At 47.6% G+C, this 26,430-nt stretch overlaps 2 protein-coding genes and 1 long non-coding RNA gene across 3 annotated transcripts; 2 read left to right on the plus strand and 1 right to left on the minus strand.

Annotated features, from left to right (window-relative positions):
* Window positions 1-3,054: 3,054 nt before the first annotated feature.
* Window positions 3,055-3,625, minus strand: LOC113032571 (uncharacterized). Its single transcript, XR_003273899.1, has 2 exons — window positions 3,372-3,625; window positions 3,055-3,257 (listed from the first exon to the last, which is right to left on the minus strand). It is a non-coding gene; the product is annotated as an uncharacterized LOC113032571 (long non-coding RNA).
* Window positions 3,626-3,851: 226 nt separating this feature from the next.
* prune (prune exopolyphosphatase) lies at window positions 3,852-10,090 on the plus strand. Its single transcript, XM_026185561.1, has 9 exons — window positions 3,852-3,993; window positions 4,790-4,897; window positions 5,576-5,778; window positions 5,852-6,036; window positions 8,268-8,426; window positions 8,652-8,743; window positions 8,876-9,034; window positions 9,106-9,196; window positions 9,347-10,090. The coding sequence occupies exons 1-9, from the start codon at window positions 3,955-3,957 to the stop codon at window positions 9,574-9,576; spliced, it is 1,266 nt and encodes a 421-aa protein (XP_026041346.1). The 5' UTR covers window positions 3,852-3,954; the 3' UTR covers window positions 9,577-10,090.
* A 522-nt stretch (window positions 10,091-10,612) lies between these two features.
* bnipl (BCL2 interacting protein like) lies at window positions 10,613-26,012 on the plus strand. The gene is made up of 11 exons (XM_026185631.1): window positions 10,613-11,172; window positions 12,367-12,739; window positions 14,557-14,637; window positions 14,905-14,948; window positions 16,339-16,581; window positions 16,655-16,843; window positions 17,072-17,174; window positions 17,255-17,386; window positions 20,841-20,927; window positions 24,063-24,161; window positions 25,538-26,012. The coding sequence occupies exons 2-11, from the start codon at window positions 12,696-12,698 to the stop codon at window positions 25,560-25,562; spliced, it is 1,047 nt and encodes a 348-aa protein (XP_026041416.1). The 5' UTR covers window positions 10,613-11,172; window positions 12,367-12,695; the 3' UTR covers window positions 25,563-26,012.
* Window positions 26,013-26,430: the final 418 nt, after the last annotated feature.

The following is a 26,430-nucleotide window of genomic DNA, read 5'->3' on the forward strand; positions in this document are numbered from 1 at the left end:
ACAGTGTAAGCATGGATTACTAATAACCACCATCCCCTCCTTAAAAGAAATCAGGGTTCACCTGATGTCAAGCGTCTGCTGTCAGACTGAGTCGGGGACGTTTCTTTAATATTATGCTCCTGCTGCAGCAACACCGCTGCAAACTAAAGGTGCTGATTCACTCAGACTGAGCTCGAACATCAGTTCACTCTTGCAGAAATGGCTGTGTGGACATTAAAAACACATTTAAAGGAGAGAAGGAACAATCGACTGAATTGAATTGAATGATCTACTAACGCCTTTACTGCCACCTAGTGGTAAAGCCTAGTATCTCCGTTTAAATGAAAGCAGACGATATTCGTTTCTCGACAGCAAAGAACATCTGTCAGTGAGCTCAGTGACAGCAGCTGTTTGTTGGTGTGTAATGAACAGTGATGAGCCTTGTTTGTGACAAATGCACAGACTCGGTGAACACTGAGAATCTGCGCCAATTCAAAGGTGTTTGGGATGTTGATTGGCAGAGGACATTTTTATTTTGTTTCATGATGAAAACACATTTTTCTGTGATGCTGGATATATTCTCTCAGCTGTGACCTGCTGAGGGGTCTCAAACTCGGGGCCCGGGGGCCATGTGCGGCTCACGTCACCCGTACTTACAAACATGCTGAGGGATCGTCTGTGTTTGCTCAGTGACAGAGTCAAACACTCATGTGCACACTTATGCATTAAATACGAACACAGTGCTGCCACATGTGTGCACAGACAGACAGGACCAGTGTGTTTATTTGGTAGATCAATGAAAGGCTTCAGTTAGTTAAGAGGGCAGAACAAGCATTTGTCTTGTTATAAAATATTTCAAATTTTAAAGAACAAACAAAACGTTTTAGGAAATATTTGTTGGCGATTGTTTGTTTGTTTTGCACTACTTGAACACTAAAGTGGCCCTCCAATGAGACGGCACACAGCATGCCCAGATTAACGCGGTCAGATTTGATTTTGTAATAGAAAATTTCTATTGTTCTCATTTAGAGTATTTATGTGCTGAGCTGTGACGCTGTAATAGACTGTTCAGTGAAAGTTTCTAAAACTAGATGAACTTATTCCAGCCTCAGCAGATGGAGAAGACAACTCCCTTTACAGGTGCTGATAATGCCAAAGGCACAAAACAGCGCGCCCACGGTTCCCTTTCATAGCGTGATGTTTGTAACTTCCTCCCTCTTCCTTGGAGTGGGAGCACCACTCCTGTCTCAGAGCTCGCATGACTGAACTGTGATGTTTGATGTGTGTTGGCTCTCCTGCCTGCATGCAGAAATAAAACAGCTTGATCACAGTGACCATGTTGCAGGCCACTTTTTTTTTTGACAGAAAACTCCACAACAATTTCAACACAATTAAAGTGTCTACGTGGATCCACACCACAGAGTTTAATGTTTGTGGAGAGCCAGTACGTTAACTCTGATTTAAAACCAAATCTGTCTGGAGTTGATCATTTAACACTTGTTAATGCTAACTAGGTGTTAAGAGTTTATATATTAACTCTCACAGAGTGTTTTATTTTAACTACATCGGAGTTATCTTCCAATTCATTGTAAAACTTCTGAAATTTTACAAATTCCTTTGGAAACAAACGTTTATTAAAAAGAGGCCATGTTTTTCTGAATAACCTTTGTTTTGAACTGTGCACCAGTGTACATGCTCTGACTTTCATTAGAATATTGTTTATCAAAGGGACATATGTGAGCTGGCAGTGCAAACAGCACGCTCATTACTCTTTTCTTCAGTACAATATGAACGTCCTCCCTTCATCACTTTGTGGAGCTCCAACTCCCCCCATATCCCACCTTCCCAAGCATATCCTGTGTGCAGAGTCAATAAAAGTTAATTGTGTACTAATTAATTGCAGCACAGTACAAAAAAAAAAGAGAATAATTTCTGAGTAACACGTGGTTTGTATTTTCCCAAAAGACAGTTCCAGATACGAATCCATTGCCCATATTTAAAGCCAATATCAGAACAGGTTTGTTAACATGGTGCTCTCTCAAACAACCGAAGAACACAGACAACAGTTAATGCCGAACTACATTTAAAACAGTCTGTTTCATTTTGACCTAAACCGTGTGCACAAAACTCTGCAGGGATGTCGACCCACAGTCAGCGCTTCTGCTGTTTGCTACGTCGGTTTGGTGGTTTTCAGGCTTCACGTAGCATCATTATGTCAACAATCTAAACATTGTTTTAGGTGTAATTGAGCCAAAACCTGACTGAATATTCATATACAAGCTGTTTTCCAAGGCTATAGTGTTTGGCTGCAAACAACAGATTTCACCGAGCAGCGAGGCTAATGCCTTTCACGCCGCTTTGTCTCAACTCAAAAAAGCTATTCAGTTTTATTTATATAGCGCCAAACGACAACAACAGTAATATTTTTTTAAAAATGAGGGGCGGAGTCTGAATTTATTTTATTAGTGTCATAGTCCGTTTAGGAGTTCAGAGGTCAGTTCACGTTTCCATTGCATCGCCTCCAGATTTGATATAGAAACACTCGATTTTAACAGTATTATTTTACACCTCAGGCTTACATTTAAAGACCGTGACTCTACTGTGAGTCATATTAAAGCACTAACACCAACATATTTAACGCTTTTGCTGTGCAGCAGTGGCTCACAGTTAAGTTTGACAGCCCGGCTTTGAAGGCTGCAGTGAGAAAAATGAAACGTGAGTCCGGCTGTTTCCGGGATGCTGGCGCCGTTTCACCGCGTCTTTGAGTCGTTTGTCCGGTCAGGATACAAACACAGCAGCCTGAGGCAGCACGAGATGATATTTCCCAGCTTTAATCAGGTCATTGAAGGGCTCATAACCTTTCGACATTCCGACCGTCACGCGCCCATGTTTACAGAAGGGTCATGCGCGTGCGTGAGGCTGCCGTAGGTGTCTGCAGAGCTGCCTGTTTCAAACAGGAAGTTTGTTTCCGGTTGTCTCGTGTTTTTGTTTTAGTTTTAGTTTTGTTAATAAACATTTAGTGACCATGAAAAACCAACAACTAAACAAACAAATAGATAAACAAGAACACATGACTGGATTGTCACAGCTGTTTACCTAAATAACACAATCGATGACTTTTATGGGGACGTTTGTTTCATGAAGCGTCTGTAGGACAATGCAGAACCACAAACAGCAGACACCTCTGTGACAGTGCCTCGCAGGAACCACCAAGCGCCCGCTCTGCACATCAGAGTGGCAGCCGGCTGAGGCTCCAGCAGGAGAGTGCGTCATCATTACTGGAGGCATGGAGTGGTGGAAGAAACAGGAAGCAGAATAATTAGAAGACAGAATAAAGTGGACGTCATACAGGTTTGAAATAATCTGGGTTTCTAACACGTTTCTGTGGAGACCTCGCATTTCGGGTTCACTCTTTCACTTCCTGTCTGAACCGTCATGCTGCGATAAAGACACAGATGAAGGACGGCAGCCGATGATGCATTGGTTTCATCACTGTAGGTGGAAATACAGGCCCGCTTCAGGGCCGCGGGCCGTAGATTTCCCAGCACAGGGACCAACGAGCTTCAGCGCACGCTCTGCCCCACGCCTCCACAGTTTGAACCTTCATCACGATTACTGTGAAATTCTAGCTTCATACATCAAATACGTCACAAACACCTGCTGCAAGTGAGGGTCACTGAGACTGTTACCATGGTTACTGACACAGGTTTACCTGCTTTTTGGTCACACCTAGAAAAAGGCCTATTACAAGGCAAAAGTAAAAAAAAAAAAAGGCACGTAATCATCAGTAAGAAACTGGTCACGTGGTCCCTGCAAACGGGACGCGAAGTTTTAGTGTTTTGGTTCAAAGGCGATCCGTACACGGGTCCTGACAAGCCACCCCCACCGCACGTTTCTGTCTCGCGTACATTTATCAGGTGAAAGCGAGTCACAGACAGCTGACCGTTTGTTAGCAGCTAACAGCTAACGGAGCAGATGGAGGCGTTTCTGACGAGCTGCCAGCGGGCCGTGAAGGTAACACACACACACACACACACACGCGGGTTAGCCTGTTAGCTCGCGCTGCTGCAGAATGACTGGCACTGTTTACATCATGTGACAAGGTCCGAGCACTACGATAGTTTGCACGAGTCTGTGGAGCTGCACACGTCAACGACCGGAAACGCAGCTGTGGGTGTGAGTGAGACAGTCAGCCGTGAGGTCAGGTGAGACACACCTGTCAGGATCACCACTGCTGCAGTTCTTCTGGTGTCCAGCAGAGGCAGCAGTAAGGAGGGGCATGTTTCTATAACTCGCCTGTTCTGTCCAAATTGAATGCAGTTTTATTAATACACTGATGTACTGTAAGCTAGACGCTACAATAATACAAAGAAAATGGAGAAAACCCCAACAATCATGTGACCCTCTGAGCAAGCGCTTTGGTGACAGTGGAGAGGAAAAACGCCCCTTTAACAGGAAGAAACCTACAGCAGACCCAGGCACGGGGAGGGGCGGGGCATTTCAACACATTACTGCAGTTTAACAGTAAATGTTTTTACTACAGCAGAAACAAGAAGCCTCTCCATGTTAAATCCAGCATTAACCCAAGCACAGATGACCTGCAGTCTCAGAGCAGACGTTACGAGACTGTGGACGTTAAATATGTCTGCATTTAGGGATAGTAGTCCCAGGTGGTTTCAAAGGATTTTTGGTGGTTTCAGGTTATACCAGATGCTTCCAGGGGATTCTGGTGGTGCCGGGTTTTATCAGGTGGTGCCAGGTGGTGCCGGGTTGTATCAGTATGTTAGGAGCTCTGTTCTTTGTTCCCCAGTTGAGCTCGGACCAGGTCGGCCCTGGGTTCCATGTTGTCCTGGGAAATGAAGCTTGCGACATTGACTCCATGGTATCTGCCCTGGCCTATGCCTACTTCCTGTCTAAGGTAAGCCACAGTCCAATCAGCTGCCAGTACAGGTAATGAACTGGTTACACGAATCTCCAAAAGTTGATTCTGTTCATCTGGACGTAGCTTTTTGTGGGAGAAACGTTTCGTCACTCATCCAGGTGACGTCTTCAGTCTCAGCTGACTGCAGGTTTCAATCTTATAAACAGGACATTTACATAATGACTGAAACAGCCCACTGAGGGAACAATGGACTGGGAGGTCAGTTCCTTAATCTTAATTATGCAAATTCTCATGACCATTGGCCATTCTCAAAGACCATCTCTGAATGGAGGAGGGGCCTAAGGGTATATCTTTTGCCATCTTACAATGCTGTGATTGCAGCCATTCCCCAACTCTATGTGAATGGTACTCATGGTCTTTGATCAATGGTCATGAGAATTTGCATAATTAAGATTAAGGAACTGACCTCCCAGCCCATTGTTCCCTCAGTGGGCTGTTTCAGTCATTATGTAAATGTCCTGTTTATAAGATTGAAACCTGCAGTCAGCTGAGACTGAAGACGTCACCTGGATGAGTGACGAAACGTTTCTCCCACAAAACGCTACGTCCAGATGAACAGAATCAACTTTTGGAGATTTACTTACCTGAATGATTGAGATGCATCAAGACGTTTTAACCCACTTTGGTTACCTGAAGTCTCTCTCTCCCTGTCAGACTGCACCCGGCGAGATGCTCGTTCTGCCGCTGCTGAACATCCGTCAATCGGAGCTGCGGCTGCGCTCGGACAGCGTCTTCCTGCTGCGCCAAGCCGCTCTGTCTCTGGACCTCCTCGTCTTCAGGGACCAGCTGGACCTGCGAGCACTGCAGCGGGCCGGCCGCCTGCGGCTCACGTTGGTCGACCACAACGTGCTGCCCAGGTAACACCTCACAGATGACCTTGCACACCTGAGTGGTGATCACACCTGTCTTAACATCCTGTCTCTGCTGCAGTTCAGACAGCGACCTAGAGGAGGCGGTTGCAGAGGTGATCGACCACCACCATCTAGAGAGGGAACCCTCCCCCACCTGTCCTGTTACTGCGGAAACAGTGGGATCCTGCGCTACCTTGGTGACAGAGCGCATCATTCAAAGAGCTCCAGAGATCCTGGACCTGCAGCTTGCTCACCTGCTTTACGGTACACACCTGGTGTTACTGAGCGTTCGAAGGTTATCGAATACATGAATGGTTTATTTGAAGAGTTTCAGTCAGGTTTCAGAGCTCATCACAGCACAGAAACAGCTTTAGTGAAGGTTACAAATGATCTTCTTATGGCCTCTGACAGTGGACTCATCTCTGTGCTTGTCCTGCTAGACCTCAGTGCAGCGTTCGATACTGTCGACCATAATATCCTATTAGAGCGATTAGAACATGCTGTAGGTATTACAGGTACTGCACTGCAGTGGTTTGTATCATATCTATCTAATAGACTCCAGTTTGTGCATGTAAATGGAGAGTCCTCTTCACACACTGAGGTTAATTATGGAGTTCCACAGGGTTCAGTGCTAGGACCAATTCTGTTTACATTATACATGCTTCCCTTAGGCAGCATCATTAGAAGACATAGCATACATTTACACTGCTATGCAGATGACACCCAGCTCTATCTGTCCATGAAGCCAGATAACACACACCAATGAGTTAAACTGCAGGAATGTCTTAAAGACATAAAGACCTGGATGGCTGCTAACTTTCTGCTTCTTAATTCAGATCAAACTGAGGTTATTGTACTCGGCCCTGAAAATCTTAGAAATATGGTCTCTAAGCAGATTCTTACTCTGGATGGCATTACCTTGGCCTCCAGTAACACTGTGAGGAACCTTGGAGTCATTTTTGACCAGGACATGTCCTTCAACGCACATATTAAACAAATATGTAAGACTGCGTTCTTCCATTTGTGCAACATCTCTAAAGTTAGAAATATCCTGTCTCAGAGTGACGCTGAAAAACTAGTTCATGCATTTATTACTTCCAGGCTGGACGACTGTAATTCATTATTATCAGGAAGTCCTAAAAACTCCCTGAAAAGCCTTCAGCTAATCCAAAATGCTGCAGCAAGAGTCCTGACAGGGACTAGAAAGAGAGAGCAGATTTCTCCTGTTTTGGCTTCCTGTTAAGTCCAGAATTCAAAATCCTGCTGCTCACATACAATAGGGATGGGTACCGGTGTCCGGTGCCATCATTTCTGACATAAACGGTAGTAACCAGACCGAAAAGCAGCGCACATTTCGGTGCTTTATTTCGGTGCTTTTTTTTCCTGAGCTGTGACACACTTCTAGCCAATCATTTTACGTTTCCCAGGATAGTAGGCGGGGCCAGGTACGTACGTTCTGTTAGAGCAGAGCTACAGATTAAAAATGTCCAAGGCGAAGCGGTCAAAAGTCTGGCTGTACTTCACAGCAAAATATGCAAACTCAGCAGCAACAAGTGCTTTAAGCTGATACTGTGATACTGTCAAAGGAGGTAACACCTCAAATCTGATGAAACAGCTGGCGACGCATAGCGTTTTTTTTTTTTAAAAGCCGAGAAATGCGCCGTATTTGATAGCTTGCTGCGAGACCTCACACTGTGCACGTTGGGTGTGGTGCCAGTTATCGGACCCGGAGCAACATCCCCCAAAAACCCGAAGAATAGAGTCCTGGCCCCTAGCCCTGCCAGTGTAGCAGAAATGATGAGGATGATGATGCAGCAGCAGCCGTTCTTCTCTGCGTGAGTAGCTTCATGTTGTTCGTGTGTAATTTACGTTGAGTAGGCTAACCACGTTATTACATTAATGCATGTAAGGTGAACTAGCAAACATCATCATAGCTACATGCGGCTGTCTTCTTGTTTGATGGCAGATACTCCCTTCACCCTGGACAAAAAGGCTAAAATGACCAAAGAAAAAGTGGGAAACAGCCGAACAAGAGAGGTTTTTGGACAAAGTTTGTGTTCTCCATTCTTTAAGCACCGGTTCGAGCACCGTTTAAGCACCGGCACCGTTTCAAAAGTACCGATTTGGCACCGGTATCGGATAAAACCTAAACGATACCCATCCCTAGTCTTAAATAATCAGGCCCCATCTGATCTTAATGACCTTGTAGTACCATATCACCCTATTAGAGCACTTCGCTCTCGCTCTGCAGGCCTACTTGTTGTTCCTAGAGTATTTAAAAGTAGAATGGGAGGCAGAGCTTCCTTCTGCTGGAGGTTTCTTCCTGTTAAAAGGGAGTTTTTCCTTCCAACTGTCGCCAAAGTGCTTGCCTGTTGAGTTTTCTCTTTATGTATTATTGTCGGGTCTACCTGTATAAATAAACCTGAATTGAGTAAATCTTGTGTGTCTGAAGTGTGCCGTTGACTGATTGGTGGGTTGTCTGTGTTGGTCTGCAGCTGCCATCGTGGTGGACTGCGTGGACATGTCACCTGCTGCAGGTAAAGTCACTCCCAAAGACAGTCAGTATGCTGCAGCGCTGGAGAACCTATTCCCTGCTCTGCCACCGAGGGGCGCTCTCTTCCAGGAGTTGCACAGAGCCAAGTTGGATGTCTCAGGTCAGTTTCTGAGAAGTCAGTCATAACTGAGAACACAGGTGGAACAAAGTCTGGACTCACCTGTGTTTGTTACTCTTCAGGTGTGGATACACTGCAGATTTGTACTTTTTCCTTTATAGTTTTTATTAAAGAATTCAATGGAGCATTGTTTTAGTATTGCAGTTTTACTGTACTTGGTGTAATATTTTTTTTATTGGAGTATTTGACGCAGTACTTTGTTTGCAGGTCTGAACACAGAGGAGATGTTGTTGAAGGACATGAAAGCTGTTTCAGGAAGTTTGAATCTCTCCGTTTCTGTTCTCTACATCTCACTGCAGGTCAGTACTGCACACTGTACTACAGTCATACTAATAAGCTGCAGTGACACCAGTCTGCCACCAGGTGGCATCAGAGCTGCAGAACACCTGACGAGACATGCTGCTGAGTATGGGTGTGTGTGTATGTGTCAGGAGTTCCTGCAGAGGGAGGACTTGGAGGCGGAGCTTTCAGGTTTCTGTCAGAAGTACGGATATGATTTGCTGCTGCTGATGACAATCTTCTTCACTGAGAGCAAAGAGCCAATCAGAGAACTTGCTGTGTTCAGCCACAGCACCACCTGCAGGGAACAGGTACACTCTCCTCCCCCTTCTTTAGTCTGCTGTTCCTTCTGCGTGACGGCTCAGGTGTCCTCCCTCCTCAGGTGAGCCAGTACCTGGAACAAGCCCAAAGCCCCGCCCTCAACCTGAGTCCACTCAGCAGCCCCCACTCTCACATCTCAGCCTATCATCAAGGTAACACTCCTGTAATCAGACACATCTTGCAGGTGTGCACAGGTGATGCTTGATGTTCTGCTGCCTCGTTAGCTATGCTCTGTAGGGTGTGTCTCTGGGGGGGGGGGTGGCCTCAGGACTGATGGTGACTTCATCACCCTATGTCTCCAGGAAACTCACTGGCGTCTCGGAAGAAGCTCCTCCCCATCATGAAAGACTTCCTGACGACGTGGGATGGGTATGGTTTCCCGGGAGACAGGAAGGACGAGCTGTCTCAGGTCCCGCCCACACCGATGAACAGCCTGGTGGAGGGCTCCCCTCTGGACAACGGTCTGCCTCGCATCACCTCCCAAGCCCTGGAGGAGAAGTTCAGCCAGATGGTCAACAGGACTGACCTCTGACCTGTCAGAGGAAGACAGCGATGAAGCACCAACGTTTTATGGGTTGTTGTTTTTTTTTGTTGTTGTTGTTTTTAGTTTTTTTTTTAGCAGGTGTTGTTGAACACGAGCATGAATCCGTGTTCCTGTTTCTCTAATAAAATCCAAAATGATCAAAAGAATCCGAGTCTGGAAACCCGCCGACAGCAGGCATGAAGGTCCGCCCCCGCTGCACGCCTCGTGCTCAGAAAAAACTGCAGGGGCGCAGCTGTGACTGAGGCCTCCAGCCAGCAGGTGGTGCTGTTGGATCGGTCTGACACAATAAAGTTCTCTGCAGTCCTCCGTGGATGAAAGCACACTGTGCAAAAGTCATGAGCCACCCTCATTTCTTTATATTCTCTATGAGTATGTTTATTAAAACATACAAAACACATGTGATGGTTCAGAATTCAAACGTTTATCAAAGATCTGTAACATCATAGACTGAGCTGCAGCCGTGACGGAGCCTCCGTCTCACAGGGGGCTGCTGACGCTGTGTTGGAGCTCCTCGCACACGCTGACCATGATGTGGCTCCATCGCTCTATCAGTCCCGTTCCTCTGACCTTCATCAGCGTTTCCTCCTGTGAGGCTGAGCAGCAGACGATCGGCTGATTGTCTCTCTGGTCTGCTGCAGAGTTTTCAGGCCTCACACTTGTGCCGTTTCAGCTCTTTGGGAATCGCCTCTTTGGTGCAAACTTAAAGTTTTATGTCAGACTGTTATCTGTGCCATTTCTCACAGACTCAAATCAAATCACTTTTATTGTCACATCACATGTGCAGGTACACTGGTACAGCACATGTGAGTGAAATTCTTGCGTGCGAGCTTCACAAGCAACAGAGATGTGCAAAAATACAATAACGTACAACAAGCAAAATATAAGAATGGCTAAATCTGAGACTAATAAATATATGTACAATATATAATAGTATATGCATTACTGGATGTGTATACTAAATATGTTTTTCTACGTGTGTGTGTGTGTGTGTGTGTGTGTGTGTGTGCATATTTTACAAATTAAATGGAGTAAACAATAAAATAAAATATATAAAAAAATATACAGACTTTGCTGCTAACAGCGTGTGCAGACACAACACTGGCTCGTACCTGAGCTTGTGATCACATGTTGCATCCAGGTGAGGTGTGCCGTCATAGCGGACCTTCATGCTTGTTTGAATCTGTTTGTTTTTTTGGGGGTTTTCTGAAGATGTGAATTTCTGACAGATTTGGCACTGTTGGGCCTCCGTAGACTGTTGGTTTTGGGTGTTTTATTAAAGAGAAAAAGAACTGCAGCCAACTGTCAGGAAACCAGCTGTGAATAAATCATGTTTCACAATAATTGCACTGAGAAGGGAAAGACTTTTATTGTGAAACAGAGGGAAGAAGCTTGCAGCAACAGGAAGTTTGCAGAAGAAAGGGTTTTGGTTTTTTTATTTACAATGTTTCATCATGAGTCATCAGGATAAAGTTTGGGGTACAACTCTGTAAACATCTGGAACATCTGCTCAGACTTGTGGTTTCCCCTCTGAAACACTCGCCTTCCTTCTGACCTTCCCCCGTTGGACTCGATGTATTTATTGTAGTGAGTAGGGATGGGTATCGTTTAGGTTTTATCCGATACTGGTGCCAAATCGGTACTTTTGAAACGGTGCCGGTGCTTAAACGGTGCTCGAACCGGTGCTTAATGAATGGAGAACACAAACTTTGTCCAAAAACTTCTCATGTTCAGCTGTTTTTTTTGTAAAAAGATAACAATGTTAGCCTTTTCTGCAGCTATGGGGCATATATGGCATCACTCTTGGTTGGAAGCAGTGCTTAAACAATGAAAAAAAAACACAAACTTTGTCCAAAAACCTCTCATGTTTAGCTGTTTCCCACTTTTTCTTTGGTCATTTTAGCCTTTTTGTCCAGGGTGAAGGGAGTATCTGCCATCAAACAAGAAGACAGCCGCATGTAGCTATGATGATGTTTGCTAGTTCACCTTACATGCATTAATGTAATAACGTGGTTAGCCTACTCAACATAAATTACACACGAACAACATTAAGCTACTCACGCAGAGAAGAACGGCTGCTGCTGCATCCTCATCATTTCTGCTACACTGGCAGGGCTAGGGGCCAGGACTCTCCTCTTCGGGTTTTTGGGGGATGTTGCTCCGGGTCCGATAACTGGCAACCCACCCAACGTGCACAGTGTGAGGTCTCGCAGCAAGCTATCAAATACCGCGCATTTCTCGGCTTTTAAAAAAACGCTATGTGTCGCCAGCTGTTTAATCGGATTCTTGGTGTTACCTCCTTTGACAGTATCACAGTATCAGCTTAAAGCACTTGTTGCTGCTGAGTTTGCATCTTTTGCTGTGAAGTACAGCCAGACTTTTGACCGCTTCGCCTTGGACATTTTTAATCTGTAGCTCTGCTCTAACAGAACGTACGTACCTGGCCCCGCCTACTATCCTGGGAAACGTAAAATGATTGGCTAGAAGTGTGTCACAGCTCAGGAAAAAAAAGCACCGAAATAAAGCACCGAAATGTGCGCTGCTTTTCGGTCTGGTTACTACCGTTTATGTCAGAACACCGGTACCCATCCCTAGTAGTGAGTCGATTTATTAACTTGGGTGTTTGAAGTGGAAATGTTATTTCTAATTATGGTTGTAAAATTTTCTCCTTTATCTCTGGATTTCTTGTGTTGATTCCTAAATATATGTCATTCATGCCTCCTGACTTCCAAAATAAAAGTCTTTTTAAAGCATTTAACTGAATTTAAGCTGCTCTCACAGGCACTAGGACCCTGCGGACACTCTGCACTTCCTCCTGCTTTAAATAGCTTCAGCATCTGATTGGTGGATTTTTAATGAAGCAGGCTGAAGCTGATCTGCCACCTCACCTGTGTGCAAGGAGCAGGTGAGCGTGGCCAATCAGGTGGCGGCTCTGTGGTGAAATGCAGACAAACCTGTCAGGCAGAGAGAGAGAGAGCGAGCGAGCCCCATAGAGTCAGAGTGGGAACTCCCTCTGTGCGAGGGAGAGGAGAGGAAGGAGGACACCACACTCAGACATCCAGTGGGTCCCACACGCTGGTCAGAGCACGCCGTGACATCAGAGTGACATCATGAGCTCCCCCACTGAGCATACAGACGGGCAGGGTGAGGACAGGTAAATATTTACAGCTCAAACGCTGTGTGAGAGTGTGTGTGTGTATTTGTGCGTGTGTGCGTGCGCATTTCCTGCTCAGTAAAAAGAGGAAGTTCAATTCAAACTGCTTCTGCTGCTGACGGTCAGTGAAGGGGTCTCTGTGATATGTTCACCGCCTGATGATCTGGGCTGTTGATCAGCAGGAAGTGATGTCCGTTGACTTCCTGCTTGCTATGGGGTCTCCCGGTCCAGGTCCTGAGCCTCATCGCCGATCTCTTCCTTGCTGATGACTTCACTGATTAGTCTGCAGTTTCTGATTGGCTCCTGGTCGGGTCCTGATCGGGTTCTGGTCCTCGGACAGGAAGCTGACGCCTTTTCCTGGATCTGAGCTCAGAGTCAAAGACCAGAGGAGGCCTCTGATCCTCCCGAGTCCCTGAAAACACTCTCTGAGCTCCTAACTCAGTCCGTGAAGCTCTGCAGGTGAGGCGTCCGGTCACGCCTGCGTGTCATGCACTAGTTTGTGTCACACGTTGAGTTTTTGCAATTTCCCATCATGCTCCTGCAAACAGCTGATCTGTGGAGCAGGTGCTGAGTGAACGTCACCAAACAAACTGCCAGTAATGTGAACTGTGTTTGAGCTGATGAAGAAACGGACTGAACATCGCTCTGAGGTTCACGCCTCGCACTCTGCACCTGCAGCTTCACCTGCGCAGGTGAGGCCGTTGTAACACATGCAGAGCCGAGGACATTAGGGGAGAATATTTAACGTTCACAACACGCAGTTTAATAACCCGCGCCGAAACAAAGCATCTTATGTTCCTGGCCTAACCTTACTGCCCACGGAGGTGCGTCTGATAACACACCTGAGGACTGCGCTCACACACCATTTTGGCTTTTTTTAGAAAATCTGGCTGTAAATCAACAGCCTGAGCCAAGTGTGCCATCTGCTGGGACGAGCTCAGAATCAAAGGTGATGATGTAATAATGATTGGCTCCACCCCCTGCAGTTCACCTGCAGTATCTGCACGCACCACCAGGGGGCAGCCGCCAAGACTTTACGAATCTTTAAGGCTGGAGACAAAGAACTGAGCAGATTATACGATCTGCAAACATCAGTCTTCATCGTCTTAAACTCCTCCTCCTTCTTCTCACATGTTCTCACCTGAGGAGCCCTCTGATTGGCTGAGATCCTTTGTGAAGAGTTTTAATCTTTACCAGGATTTCATCTGAACTTTCATGTATCCATCCACAGCTGTTCCTCACCAGGAGTGACTCCAAGGAAGCTTTACAGACTCCTTCATCTCTCCTCTTTGTTTTTGTGGAGGCTCATCAGAGTTCTGATATTTTTGCGAGCTGACCCTGAAGGTACCGCAGTGAAAACACTCCTCACCTGCAGAGGACCACCCACTGCACACACCTGTTCAGTTACTGTCGCTGGAGATCAGGTGTGTCAGCTTCACAGCAAACAGAGGAACAATGAAGCCCCTCCCTTGTTCACCTGTTCAGGTGTGTGTGAGATAGTCAGAGCAGTCAGACGGGTTTGATCTGATTTTAATCACCAGGAGGCTTAACTGCCTGCAGGTCAGATCTGTGATTGGACGGAAACCCTGGAGCTATAAATAGTTTACAAACCTCCAAACGAACGTCACAGGAGGTCAGACCAAGGTGTGTGTGTGAGTCATGAATGTCCGATCAAACAAACTTATTTATTGGTCTTTATTTAACTTTAAATAATAAAACCACAAAAAAACGTCAAAATACCTGCAGAAGAACAATCAGCCAATCAGAGAAGAGAATCTGAATTGGGTCCCAGTTTCGGTTTTTCTTTGCTCTTCCAGGTCTGCTCCAGGGCCCTCAAGCCCCGCCAACATCCAGGACATGGAGCTGAGGGAGGAGTGGCAGGATGATGGCTTCCCCAGGTCAGAGGTCATGCTAACAGAGGCTAATAAAGATAAATAGATCCTTATGGAGGATGTTAATTTGTGCTAACAGAGGCTAATAGTAACATATGGTAAGAGGCGAATGTAGCTTTAATAAAGGCTAATGCTAATATGTGCTAACAGAAGCTAATAGCTGTGAATAAATGCAAACTAAAGCTAATGTGTGTGGTGAATATCTTCTCACCTCTTTGTTTCACATGTTTACCTGGTTTTACCTGGCTGGCGTTGCTGGGCTTGCTGCTTCAGACCACTTCCAGAGGATGATACAGAAAGTCCAGCAGGAGAATCAGGTGAAAACCAATTTTTGTAAGCTAAAGTTGAAGCTACGAGTCTGTTGTGGCCAGTGCTATCCTCTACGCTGTTGCATGCTGGGGGAGCAGATTGAGGGTTGCTGATGCTAACAGACTCAACGAACTGATCTGCAAGGCCAGCAATGTTGTGGGGATGTAGCTGGACTCTCTTAAGGTTGTGATGGAGAGGCATACGTTGTCCAGGATAAAGACAGTGTTGGATAATTCCTCCCACAAGAGCACGCTCAGTCATAGACTGAGATTACCAAAAAGCACCACTGAACGACCCAGGAATGCATTCCTGCCTGTGGCCATCTCCCTGTACAACTCATCCACCCAACACACTGTATACTGCTATTGCTACACCCTCTTTGCTCATGCTCTTCTTTCTTATTCAGATATTTATTAGTAAGCAGTGTTGGGACTAACGCGTTATTAAGTAACGCGTTACAGTAACTACATTATTATTGTGGTAACGAGCGCGGTAACTAGTTATGCCAAAATCAGGAACGCGTTACTCGTTACTGGGATTTAGATAGGGTCGTTACTCGTTACTTCGTGTGGTGGCTATCGCGGAGCTTCCACAGATTCAGTAACATAAGCAAGTGGTGGAGGCCAGCAGGTGGATGAGGGAAAGGGAGGCAAGAGGAGAGACCCGAAGCGGCCGCTGGTCCGAGAGTGTCAGGTGAACTGAACTTCAGGTTAGAAGTTATGACCTGCAGTCCATCTGGGTCAGATATGAACCAAGTTTAGGTGGAGTTTATTTAATATTAATTTCTAGTATCAGCTGATGTTTGCTGGAGCCACAGCTGTAAAGCTGCTGGTCATGATGTCGGTTTGGATATGTGGTGAGAGGGAAACATGAAGATGAAACCAGGAGATGTCCTTACTGAACCATCAGAGCTGAACAGGTGATGGAGAAACAATTTTCTGTCCCAGTCCAGCTCTGTATGCAGCTCATCTGCAGTCTGGTGTTACCTACATCTTCCTATTCAGAAGGCAGAATTTCCGAGTTCTGAGTAAAACCAAAGTTACTTTCCCTACTAACTAGTTACTTTGAAAGTAACGAGTAACTTCAAGTAACTGAGTTACTTTTGATGGAAGTAACTAGTAATGTAACTAAGTTACTAATTTAAAGTAACTTACTCAACACTGTTAGTAAGTGGCTTATATATATGTAAATATTGTATATATTGTGCTATTGTTTATTTCCTGTATTGTCTTTGTTGCTGTTGGTACTGGAGCGCTGTAACCAACATCATTTCCTCTATGGCTCAGTAAAGTATTCTGATTCTGACAAAGCTCAAAGTCACCAATCAAAGGTGATCAAAATCAATGACAACAATCTTCCAAAAATCAATCAGTGTTCACTCTGTCCTCTGTTCTTTAGCTCCGGTCACCAGCCTCACTCTATCGGGTGGAGGCGGAGCTAAGAAGCGTCTGGTGGCACCGTCTCTGAGTCTCACGCTGAACCGCCGTGACTCGAACGATCGGAACAGCTTCTCTGCAGCCGCGCTGTCAGGGACACCAGACGACACACCGTCGCTTGACATCAACCTGGAAGCTCTGGAGACGCCATCGGACAGCGAGACAGGAACACTGCCGGACAGCATGCACGACCTGGAGTGGGACGGTGAGATGTGCACGCAGATGGGAAGTAATGTAACCGAGAGAAAAGCAGCTGACCTCTGACCTCTGTCTCACAGACGACCTTCCTCGGATGGGCAGAGGTGGAGCTGTGGCCAGAAATCCGATGGAGCAGTCCGAAGGTCTGATGGAGCTGGATCAGGTGGACAGCAGAGGGCGGCGCTGGAGGCGGTTCTGCATCTCAGGACACGAATACCATGTCAACATGAGCGTCCTGGAGCCGTACCTGCAGGTCCTGTCGCATGGAGGTCAGAGGTCACACACCCACCAAACTACCTGTAATACACCTGCAGGAGCTTCCAGGTCTCACACACACCTGAAAAACACCTGTAACACAAATAAGATGATACACTGATATTACACCTGCAGGAGCGCCACACACACTCACCTGTAACACACCTGCAGGTGCCATGGAGCTAACACTGTGTTGTATTTGAAATTGCACCGTGACAGCTCTGCCTGTGGTTGGTTGACAGGCTACTTTGGAGACGGGATGAACGCCATCATCCTCTTCACTTCTTGTTACCTGCCGGAGAACACAGTGGAAAACTACGAGTATGTCATGGAAAACCTGTTCAGGTGAGTTTGGGCCCAGAAATTGTGGTCAAATGCTAGCAGGTGTGAGCCACGCCTCCTTTATCACCTGTCTTCCCCTGCAGGTACATTGTGGGGACGCTGGACCTGATGGTCTCAGAGAATTACCTGCTAGTCTACCTGTGCGCCATGGCTCCCAGAAATAAGCTGCCCTCCATCAAATGGCTTCACCAGTGCTACACGTCCATCGACAGGAGGTACAGCATCCCCTCTCAGCACCGCTCTGAGGGGTGGAGCTTCTTTACTTCCTGTTCCTTCAGTAACTGTGACCCCTGGCTGCCCCTGGGTAGGTCCGGGATGGGCGTGAGGTTCTGGGGGCGCTCCGTCTTTGGGCTGGGGCCCGGGCCAGGCCTCGGGGGCTTGGGTCCTGGTTGGTGTGTTGCCGGGGTTGTGGGCGGGTGGGTGCATGGGGGCCCAGCCCTGGAGCAGGGTGCCGCCGGTGCATCGAGCCACCTGGGGGGCTCTTCAACTGGTGGGGAAGATTGTCACATCTTGCAGGAGCTTTCCTCTCCTCAGGAACTCTCTGCAGGAGGGGGAGATACAGGAGAGGTGGAGGAAGATCTCAGCCTGGGTGTTTATTGTCTTATGTAGTCTGGAAGATGAGTGGATGGTGGGGTGGGTGCAGTTTTCTCTGTGGTGGGGTTGGGTAGACTGTCCTGGGCTCTGTGGGGCCGGGCTGCGCTGCTGCGCTGGGCCCCGGTCTGATGGGCCTGGGCCCCCTTTCCCTGGCGGGTTGCGGAGTATGGGGGTACCTACTGGGGTCAGCGGGGGAGCTGGCCCCAGGGAGGGGTCACTTGCCCCTCCCTTCCTTCCCTCCCCATCTCCAGCTGCCTCCCTCTTCCCGCTCCACCACAACCACCCACACATGCAGGGCCTTGGAGTAGGGGTATGTCACCAGGGTGCAGAGGAGGCTACCCCCCCCCCCCCCTGTCCCCTTCTGGCTGCCTCTGCCTCAATTTTATCCCACAACTTAGACATTCACATTACTCACACTCTCATTACACATACATATAGGATCTTGGGGGTGGGCACGATACACGGAGTCCAAAGTACCATCAGGGTGTACACCCCACCCCTGGCGTCGTTGCCCACCTCTCAATTTTAAATACACGTAGACATTGAGGGCTAGCAGGAGGGATCATGCGCTTACCTGCTGCTCTCTGGCAGGTAGCTCCATGCCCTCCTGGGTTTTAAATGCACCTTAGAACACACATGCATCAACATTACAATGAGCGGGTGGAGGGAGGTTTGGAGTCTTCTCTCACCCCCATTCTCTGCGACCTGCTGGAGCAGGGGGGCTAGTAGGAGGAGTTGGCCGTCCGACTGCGGTCTGGAGTGTGGGGCCTCCCTGCTGCTGCGGAGTCGGGGCGGTCTGCCTCCCCCCACCGCAGGGAAAAGGGTAACACCACCTGGGTCTGGGTGCAGTTCCCCCCTCCAGGGGCAAGGGTACCTAGACCCGGTTTGTAGAGTACGCTTGGGGAGTGTGATCGTGTGTACAGCGTCTCTTTATGTCTGTCTCCACGTTGGTTGAGTGTGGAGTGAGTGCATATGAGAGCATGAGGGTGGGAATGGATGTTTGTGTCTGTGTGTGCCTGTATGTCTGTGTCTATATGTCAGGTTGGGTGTCAGGCGCCACCTCTCTGGGGACATCTCAGGCCCTCCAAGGTTTGGAGGCCTATCTCCCCCCACCACCACTTCCCCTGCCAGTGGCGGACTCCCTCAGACATCGGTGCGTTGGTGGTTCTTTGTGTCTGGGGGTGGGCGTCCAGGTACACACCGGCTCACTCCTTGGCGGCCGCTTATCGGGGCCTGGAGCCTGGGGCTCGCTCGGGCCACTTCGGAGGTGGGGTGCCCCCGGCCTCTCGGCCTGGGGCTCGGTCACTCAGGCGCAGCTGGCTGCCGGCGGAGCTCACGGACGCGTCACTGCAACTCCCCCTGGCTTCTGCTCCGCGGCTGCTGAGTGAGCCCTCATCTGGGACTCTCCTCAGCTCTTTCTGGGACAGTGGCACGGCTGCCCCTCTGTTGGTCTTCCTTGGTCTCTTGTGTTTTGGGGCCTCTGGATGTCTGGAGTTTTGATCTCCTCCATACCTGCTTCATGCCCTGGAGGACGGGGCTGTGGCCCCCCCACACCCTCTAGCAGATCATTACATGAAGGAACCTTTTAAAATCAAGCGCGTCCATGCTCACAGGTGTACACACGGGTGATCACACCCACAAACTACACCCTTTTTGGCTCCTACCTCAAAGCACACTGTGTTCTGTTGATCTTATGTGCTGCACAATAATGTTTAACATTTAGTATTTACTGTCATATTCCCATATATCATTGTGATGTTGTTTATTCTATTACTCTTGTTCTCTTCTGCTTGCTTTCTTTTTTCTTTCTCAGCAGGTGATCCAGGTGATTGATATATGCATTTTTTTTTCTCTGCCCGTTCTGTTGGTTTTTGTCTTTTGCCTTTCTCCCCCGTCCCTCTTCTCAGCTGTTTCTCTTTCCCTCTTTCTTTCTCCCCTTCTTTCCCCCAGTCAAGTCTGTCCCGTATTCAGTAAGTGAAAATAAAATAAACAATAAAAGGTGAATCAAATGGACCATTACGGCAAGGCTGGGATGGTCAGTTTGGTAAAGTAAATCCGTTGGGCATCTTTCTTTGCCTTAAAAAAGAGGAAAAAAAAAAAAAGTAACTGTGACCCCGTAGACGAGTAGAGCTTCTCATAACTGCTCGCTGTGTCTGCTCCGACCTGTGGACCATGCGGCGAGATGATCTTTCAGTTCAACTACCTGCAATTTTGCTTTATTTATGTAGCACGAACAGTTGCATCGGGGCACCTAACAATCATGTGACCCCCTATGAGAAGGCACTTTGGCGACAGGAAGTAACCTCCAGCAGTACCAGGCTCAGGGGTGGCCATCAGCCGCGACCGGTGTGGGTGAGAGGAGGAAGACGGGATATTCTGAATGTGAGACGAGCTAAGGTGAAAACAAGGCGCGTTACGCTAACCATAGGCAAGAGCGCCAACGGAGAGCTCCACCCCCATCACAGCCACAACAAAAATGACCCCTCTATTCATCCATTTGCAGTGTCAGGGTCACGACCTGATTTTCACACGCTGCGTGGCGTGCAGCGCCGAGATCCTATTTGGAGCATCCACTCGAGTCAGACTTCCTGTTTGGAAACAACCAACCCACCAACTCTGCAATCCAAGATGGCAGCAGTGGGGGTTCAACACCCCCCGCCTCTCGCCATGTCACCTTCTGCTAATAAAAGCTAATAGCTGGCTGTGGCTCAACGACAGCAGGTGATGGTGCTGACGTCGGGTCAGACTCCGTCATGACGTCTTTAATCTGATTGATCACGCTCGCTGTGTAAAAGACGCTCTGATTGGAGCGCTGCTCTGTGTGGTCATGATGTAATCATCAGTTGCCTTTGCTGTTGGGAGATGATGTCGGGGATTCAGCCATGTTTCCAGCTCTTTGGAGGTCATCTTCTTCCTCCTCCTCATCACAGCTGTGCACGCTTACAACCACAGCAGCACTTTAACTCGTCTGTCATACGTAATGGCGTTACCGCGACCAGCTGATGGTCACGGTGGCCTTTGAAGTGTGTTTAGCGCACAAGGACATGGGGGTTCACTGTCCTCATGTCTCCGCAGGCTGAAGAAGGACCTGAAGGGGCTGCTGGTCGTCCATCCCGCCTGGTACATCAAAGCTCTCATCACGCTGGTCAAACCTTTTATCAGGTCAGCGCGCACACACACACACACACACACACACACACACACACACACAATGTACATTTGGTTTTTCTGGACCCTGGTTGGCTGCAGTGCATTCCTACCACCAGAAGGTGGCAGTGAAGTACCAAGAAGCTGAAATCTAGCAGGGCCTCTGTCAGTGTGCTGCACTTTGACTCTGTATGGAGTCAAAGTGCAGCTCACTGGATAAATCACTGTGTGCACGTTCACGGTGCAGCATCTAATGAGTCTTTACTTGGGATGAGGGAAAGAAATTAGACTAACAGACTAGTGTAAAAGTAAGAAATGCTCAGAAGTTTAGTTCAAATTCAAATTCAAATTCAAATTTTATTTGTCACGTACACAGTCATACACAGTATGATATGTAGTGAAATGCTTGGACAACTGCTCGTGACCTAAAGAAAACAAAAAAGGAAAAGGCTATGAATAAGATAGGAAATAAATATGAAAAATTAAAAAGGGTAAATTTAACTAGGAAGGAATAAAATATAAATTAAGGTTAAAAATGAAATAACTGTACAACACAAATTAGAATGAAGGGTAAATTTAACTGGGAAAGAATAAGATAAAATATATAAATTAAAGTTGAAAATAAAATAACTGTACAACAAAATACACAATATAGAACTATATAAGAATGTATGAAGAAATATAAATAAATATATACACAATAACAGCAGCTGTACAAGTGTTAACCGGAAATGAAGAATATAGTGACCAGTGTTGTGCAAAACCAAAGTCCAGAAAGTCCAGTGTGTGTGTAAGAACCATATGTGTGGGTCAGTACTGTGTGGTGGTGTGATTGAGAGACCGTATCGCCTGCGGGAAGAAGCTCCTCCTCAGTCTCTCTGTGTTGGTCTTCAGGGAGCGGAATCGCTTTCCTGACCTCAACAGAGAGAACAGTCTGTTGTTGGGATGGCTGAGGTCCTTCACGATCTTCCTGGCCTTGGTCCAGCACCGCCTGCTGTAGATTGAGTGCAGGTCAGGGAGCTCGGAGCGGATGGTGCGCTCAGCTGACCGCACAACCTTCTGTAGAGCTCGTCTGTCCTGCATGGTGCTGTTCCCGAACCAGGTTAAGATGTTTCCCGCCAGGATGCTCTCTATGGTGCACGAGTAAAAGTTCCTGAGCACCTTGGAGGGCAGTTGGAAGTCTCTCAAGCGTCTGAGGTGGTAGAGACGCTGTCGGGCCTTTTTCACCACGGTGTTGATGTGACAGGACCATGACAGGTCCTGCGTGATGTGAACTCCGAGGTATTTGAAGCTGTCCACTCTCTCCACTGGGCACTCGTTGATGACGGGGGTCTGGTAGTTCCTCTCCTGCTTAGTGCTGAAGTCCACTATCAGCTCCTTTGTCTTACTGACGTTTAGAAGGAGGTTGTTCCTCTGGCACCAGTTCTCCAGATTCCTAATCTCCTTCAGGTAGGCCGTCTCGTTGTTATCAGAGATCAGGCCCACCACGACGGTGTCGTCAGCAAACTTGATGATGGTGGTGGAGCTGGTAGTGGCCACGCAGTCATATGTGTACAAAGAGTACAGCAGGGGGCTCAGAACACACCCCTGGGGGGCTCCAGTGCTGAGAGTGGTGGAGGCTGAGACATGTCCGCCCATCCTTACTGCCTGTGGTCTGCCAGTTAGGAAGTTGGAGATCCACTGACACATAGATGAGCTGAGTCCCAGATGCTCCAGCTTGGTGGTGAGTGTGGAGGGAATTATGGTGTTAAATGCAGAGCTGTAGTCTATGAAGAGCATTTTAACATAATTCCCCCTTCTAGTGTCCAAGTGAGTGAGTGATGTGTGGAGGAGATGAGAGATGGCATCGTCTGTGGAACGATTTGGACGGTAAGCGAACTGTAGTGGGTCCAGTGTGTCTGGTAGTGAAGAAATGATGAAGTCTCTGACCAGGCGTTCAAAGCACTTCATCACTACTGAGGTGAGGGCTACAGGGCGATAGTCATTGAGAGAAGCAGGGTGGAAAATGTCAAAAACTAACAACAAAGGCATTTTAAAATATTTATCACATTCATGATCAGAGGTGGCAAAAGTCCAGACATTCAGTGTTTAAGTAGAGAAGAGTTATTGTCAAAAGCACATGTACAGATCATACACAGTGAAACTGCAGGGCTCCCACAGTCCTCAGTGTTACACTAAACAACATAAAAGATAAAAGTCTTATACACACAACAGTGTCCAACACAGTCTGAGTGTTTTTGGGAAAGTGGGAGTGTGGGAGTCAGTGAAGGGCGGTGGTTCAGAGTTTTGGGGGGGCGGGGTCAACAGAGCAGGGAGAGAGTAGATGTCCTGGAGTGAGGGCAGAGAAGCACCCACGATCCTTTCTCTGCTCTCGCTCTCCTCAGTTTGAGGAGGAAGTAGAGTCGCTGTTGGGCTTTACGGACCACGATGCTGTTCTTTGACGACATCAATATGAAGTACATATACTAGTGTTAAAAAATACTGCAGTAAAAGTTCAAGTATGGATTTAAACTTAAGTGAAAAAGTACAGGCTCTGACAGTTACTCAGAGTAAGAAAGTAAAGAGCAGCTCCTTGAAGGACGTTTTTACTGAACCTCCTGTTATATTAATGTAATAAAGTAATAATAGATGGAGATGAGCAGGTTTTCCCAACGACGATGCACCACCTGGTGGCAGATGTCTACATAACATTTAAGACCCAATAATTTACTGGCGTTAGATTAAACGGCTGTCATGTCTGTTGCTGACGATTAACACATTGCCAATCTTCGTAATTCTTTCGATCTTGAAGAATTCTTCCAAGAGTCTGTGGTGCACGCTGGTGAAACCAGAACCTCACAGAACTGCACCGCCTGATGGAAACATCGGTCAGCACAAGGCGCCATCTCAGTGTCTTAAAGAGTGTTTGATGTTATGCAGATGTTGGATGTTGCAGCAGAAACACATTCTAAAGCTCAGACCTGAGGTTTAGAACAGGACCCCAAGTCTTCCCCCTCGGTTAGAGCGGCCTCCTGTGGTGGATCTGGTCATTACACAGATAAATCTCAGTGAGAAATCTTACAGGTTAAACTATCCCAGGTCCTGATGTGTTGTGTTAGCTTGATGTAGTTGGTCTGTCTCACCTGTGACCTTTGACCCTGTTCTCCACAGCGATAAGTTCAGCAGGAAGATCCGCTTCATTCAGAGTCTGCAGCAGCTGTCCGAGCTCATCCCCACAGACCAGCTGCAGATCCCCGACGCCATCCGCCAGTAAGGCCCTCTGACTCCACTCCAACTCCACTCTGACTCTGACTCCACTCTGACTCTGACTCCACTCCAACTCCACTCTGACTCTGACTCCACTCTGACTCTGACTCCCCTCTAACTCCACTCTGACTCTGACTCCACTCTGACTCTGACTCCGCTCTAACTCTGCTCTGACTCCACTCTGACTCCACTCCAACTCCACTCTGACTCTGACTCTGACTCCACTCTGACTCTGACTCCACTCCAACTCCACTCTGACTCTGACTCCACTCTGACTCCAGTCTGACTCCACTCTGACTCTGACTCCACTCTAACTCCACTCTGACTCCACTCTGACTCTGACTCCACTCTGACTCCACTCTGACTCCGCTCTAACTCTGCTCTGACTCCACTCTGACTCCACTCCAACTCCACTCTGACTCTGACTCCACTCTGACTCTGACTCCACTCCAACTCCACTCTGACTCTGACTCCACTCTGACTCCAGTCTGACTCCACTCTGACTGACTCCACTCTAACTCCACTCTGACTCCACTCTGACTCTGACTCCCCTCTAACTCCACTCTGACTCCACTCTGACTCTGCTCTAACTCTGCTCTGACTCCACTCTGACTCTGACTCCACTCCAACTCCACTCTGACTCTGACTCCACTCTGACTCCAGTCTGACTCCACTCTGACTCTGACTCCACTCTAACTCCACTCTGACTCTGACTCCACTCTGACTCCACTCCAACTCCACTCTGACTCTGACTCCACTCTGACTCCAGTCTGACTCTGACTCCGCTCTAACTCTGCTCTGACTCCACTCTGACTCTGACTCCACTCTGACTCCAGTCTGACTCCACTCTGACTCTGACTCCACTCTAACTCCACTCTGACTCTGACTCCACTCTAACTCTGCTCTGACTCCACTCTGACTCCACTCTGGCTTGGACTCCATTGTAACTCTAATCTGGCTCTAAGATAACTTTGATGATCGATTGAACACACAGATTAAATACAAAATGCAAGAAAACGCTTATAACACCTCACAAAAAGGCTAACAGTGGCAGCTGGGTTAGCTGCTACTTCTGTATGTTTTAGACCTAACCCATACTGACCTTTGACCCCTATTCACCTTAACAGCTGGTGATAACAGCCTTTTCTTATTCCTTCTGTTTGACTAACTCCTATTTTACTGAGTCATACTTCCTGTATCATTTCCAAATTAAAAGCCCTCCATCAGTTTGCATTGAGCCTTTTATTGAGAAACGATTGCAGAAATGTCACGTGATCTGTGCCGTGAGGAAGACGGAGAGAAGACGAAGACGCTCACAGAGACGTTAAGGCCTGCTGATGTTGGCGCGGTTCATGAATCCACTTCCTGTCTCTCTGCAGGTTTGATGAGAAGCTGAACAGATGACCCTCTCACACGTCACACTGGAGGGACCCAGGAGGCCACAGGGTCAGGAAGCCTGCTGACCTTTGACCTGTGGCGTGTACATATGAGCAGACTGCTGTACGTCTGTGTGCTGGTGGCGTTCGGACTCGGAGAGGACGAACATGCTAACGGGAACTCTGCTGCTTCTTTCCTCTAAACTTGAACAAACGCTAACTTACTGTTTATTTATTGGCGTATTTAAGACGGCGGTGAGAGCGAGACACCCGACACATCGCGCCGTCACGTTTCTGTCTGAGCCTCAGATCTATGGACGTGTGGGGGGTGGGGCTAATCGGGCTCTGTAATCCAGGTGATAGAATCTGTTTTGGTTTTCATGTCCATGTGAAACACGTGAGTGGAGCTTCACTGCGGAAAGTTGCTGACTGGTTGCTGACTGTGTTTCACTTCCTGTAATAAAGCATGGATCAAGCAGCCTGACTCGTCCTGTTTGTTTCATGAGGTCCCGTCTACCTGAAAACGCGTGACGCTGACTCACGGTTTGCGACCTCACCGCCGTTTCAGGGTCAGCAGCGGGCTCTTAGGCTTGACGAGGTAATGTTGACAGCTGTGGACAGGACAATTATTTAGTTTTTCTTTTTAGTTTTGAGTTCACAGAATTATTCATTTTCCACACAGTGTAAATGCGAGTGCTTACTGGCTGAAATGATTGTCAGGTGACCTGTATTCTTCTTTCTGAATGGCCTGCAGGGAACAGCTCAATCCAAACATCAACAGTATCAACACCAACGTGAGTTCAGCCCACTGAACTGTGTCAGAGCGCCCTGCTGTGACTGTGATTTACATCTTTTCTCTCACACGTCCAAACCTTTCCGTGATCACTCTCGTCTGT

Source organism: Astatotilapia calliptera, chromosome 11 (genome assembly GCF_900246225.1).
Source record: "Astatotilapia calliptera chromosome 11, fAstCal1.2, whole genome shotgun sequence".
NCBI lineage: Eukaryota > Metazoa > Chordata > Actinopteri > Cichliformes > Cichlidae > Astatotilapia > Astatotilapia calliptera.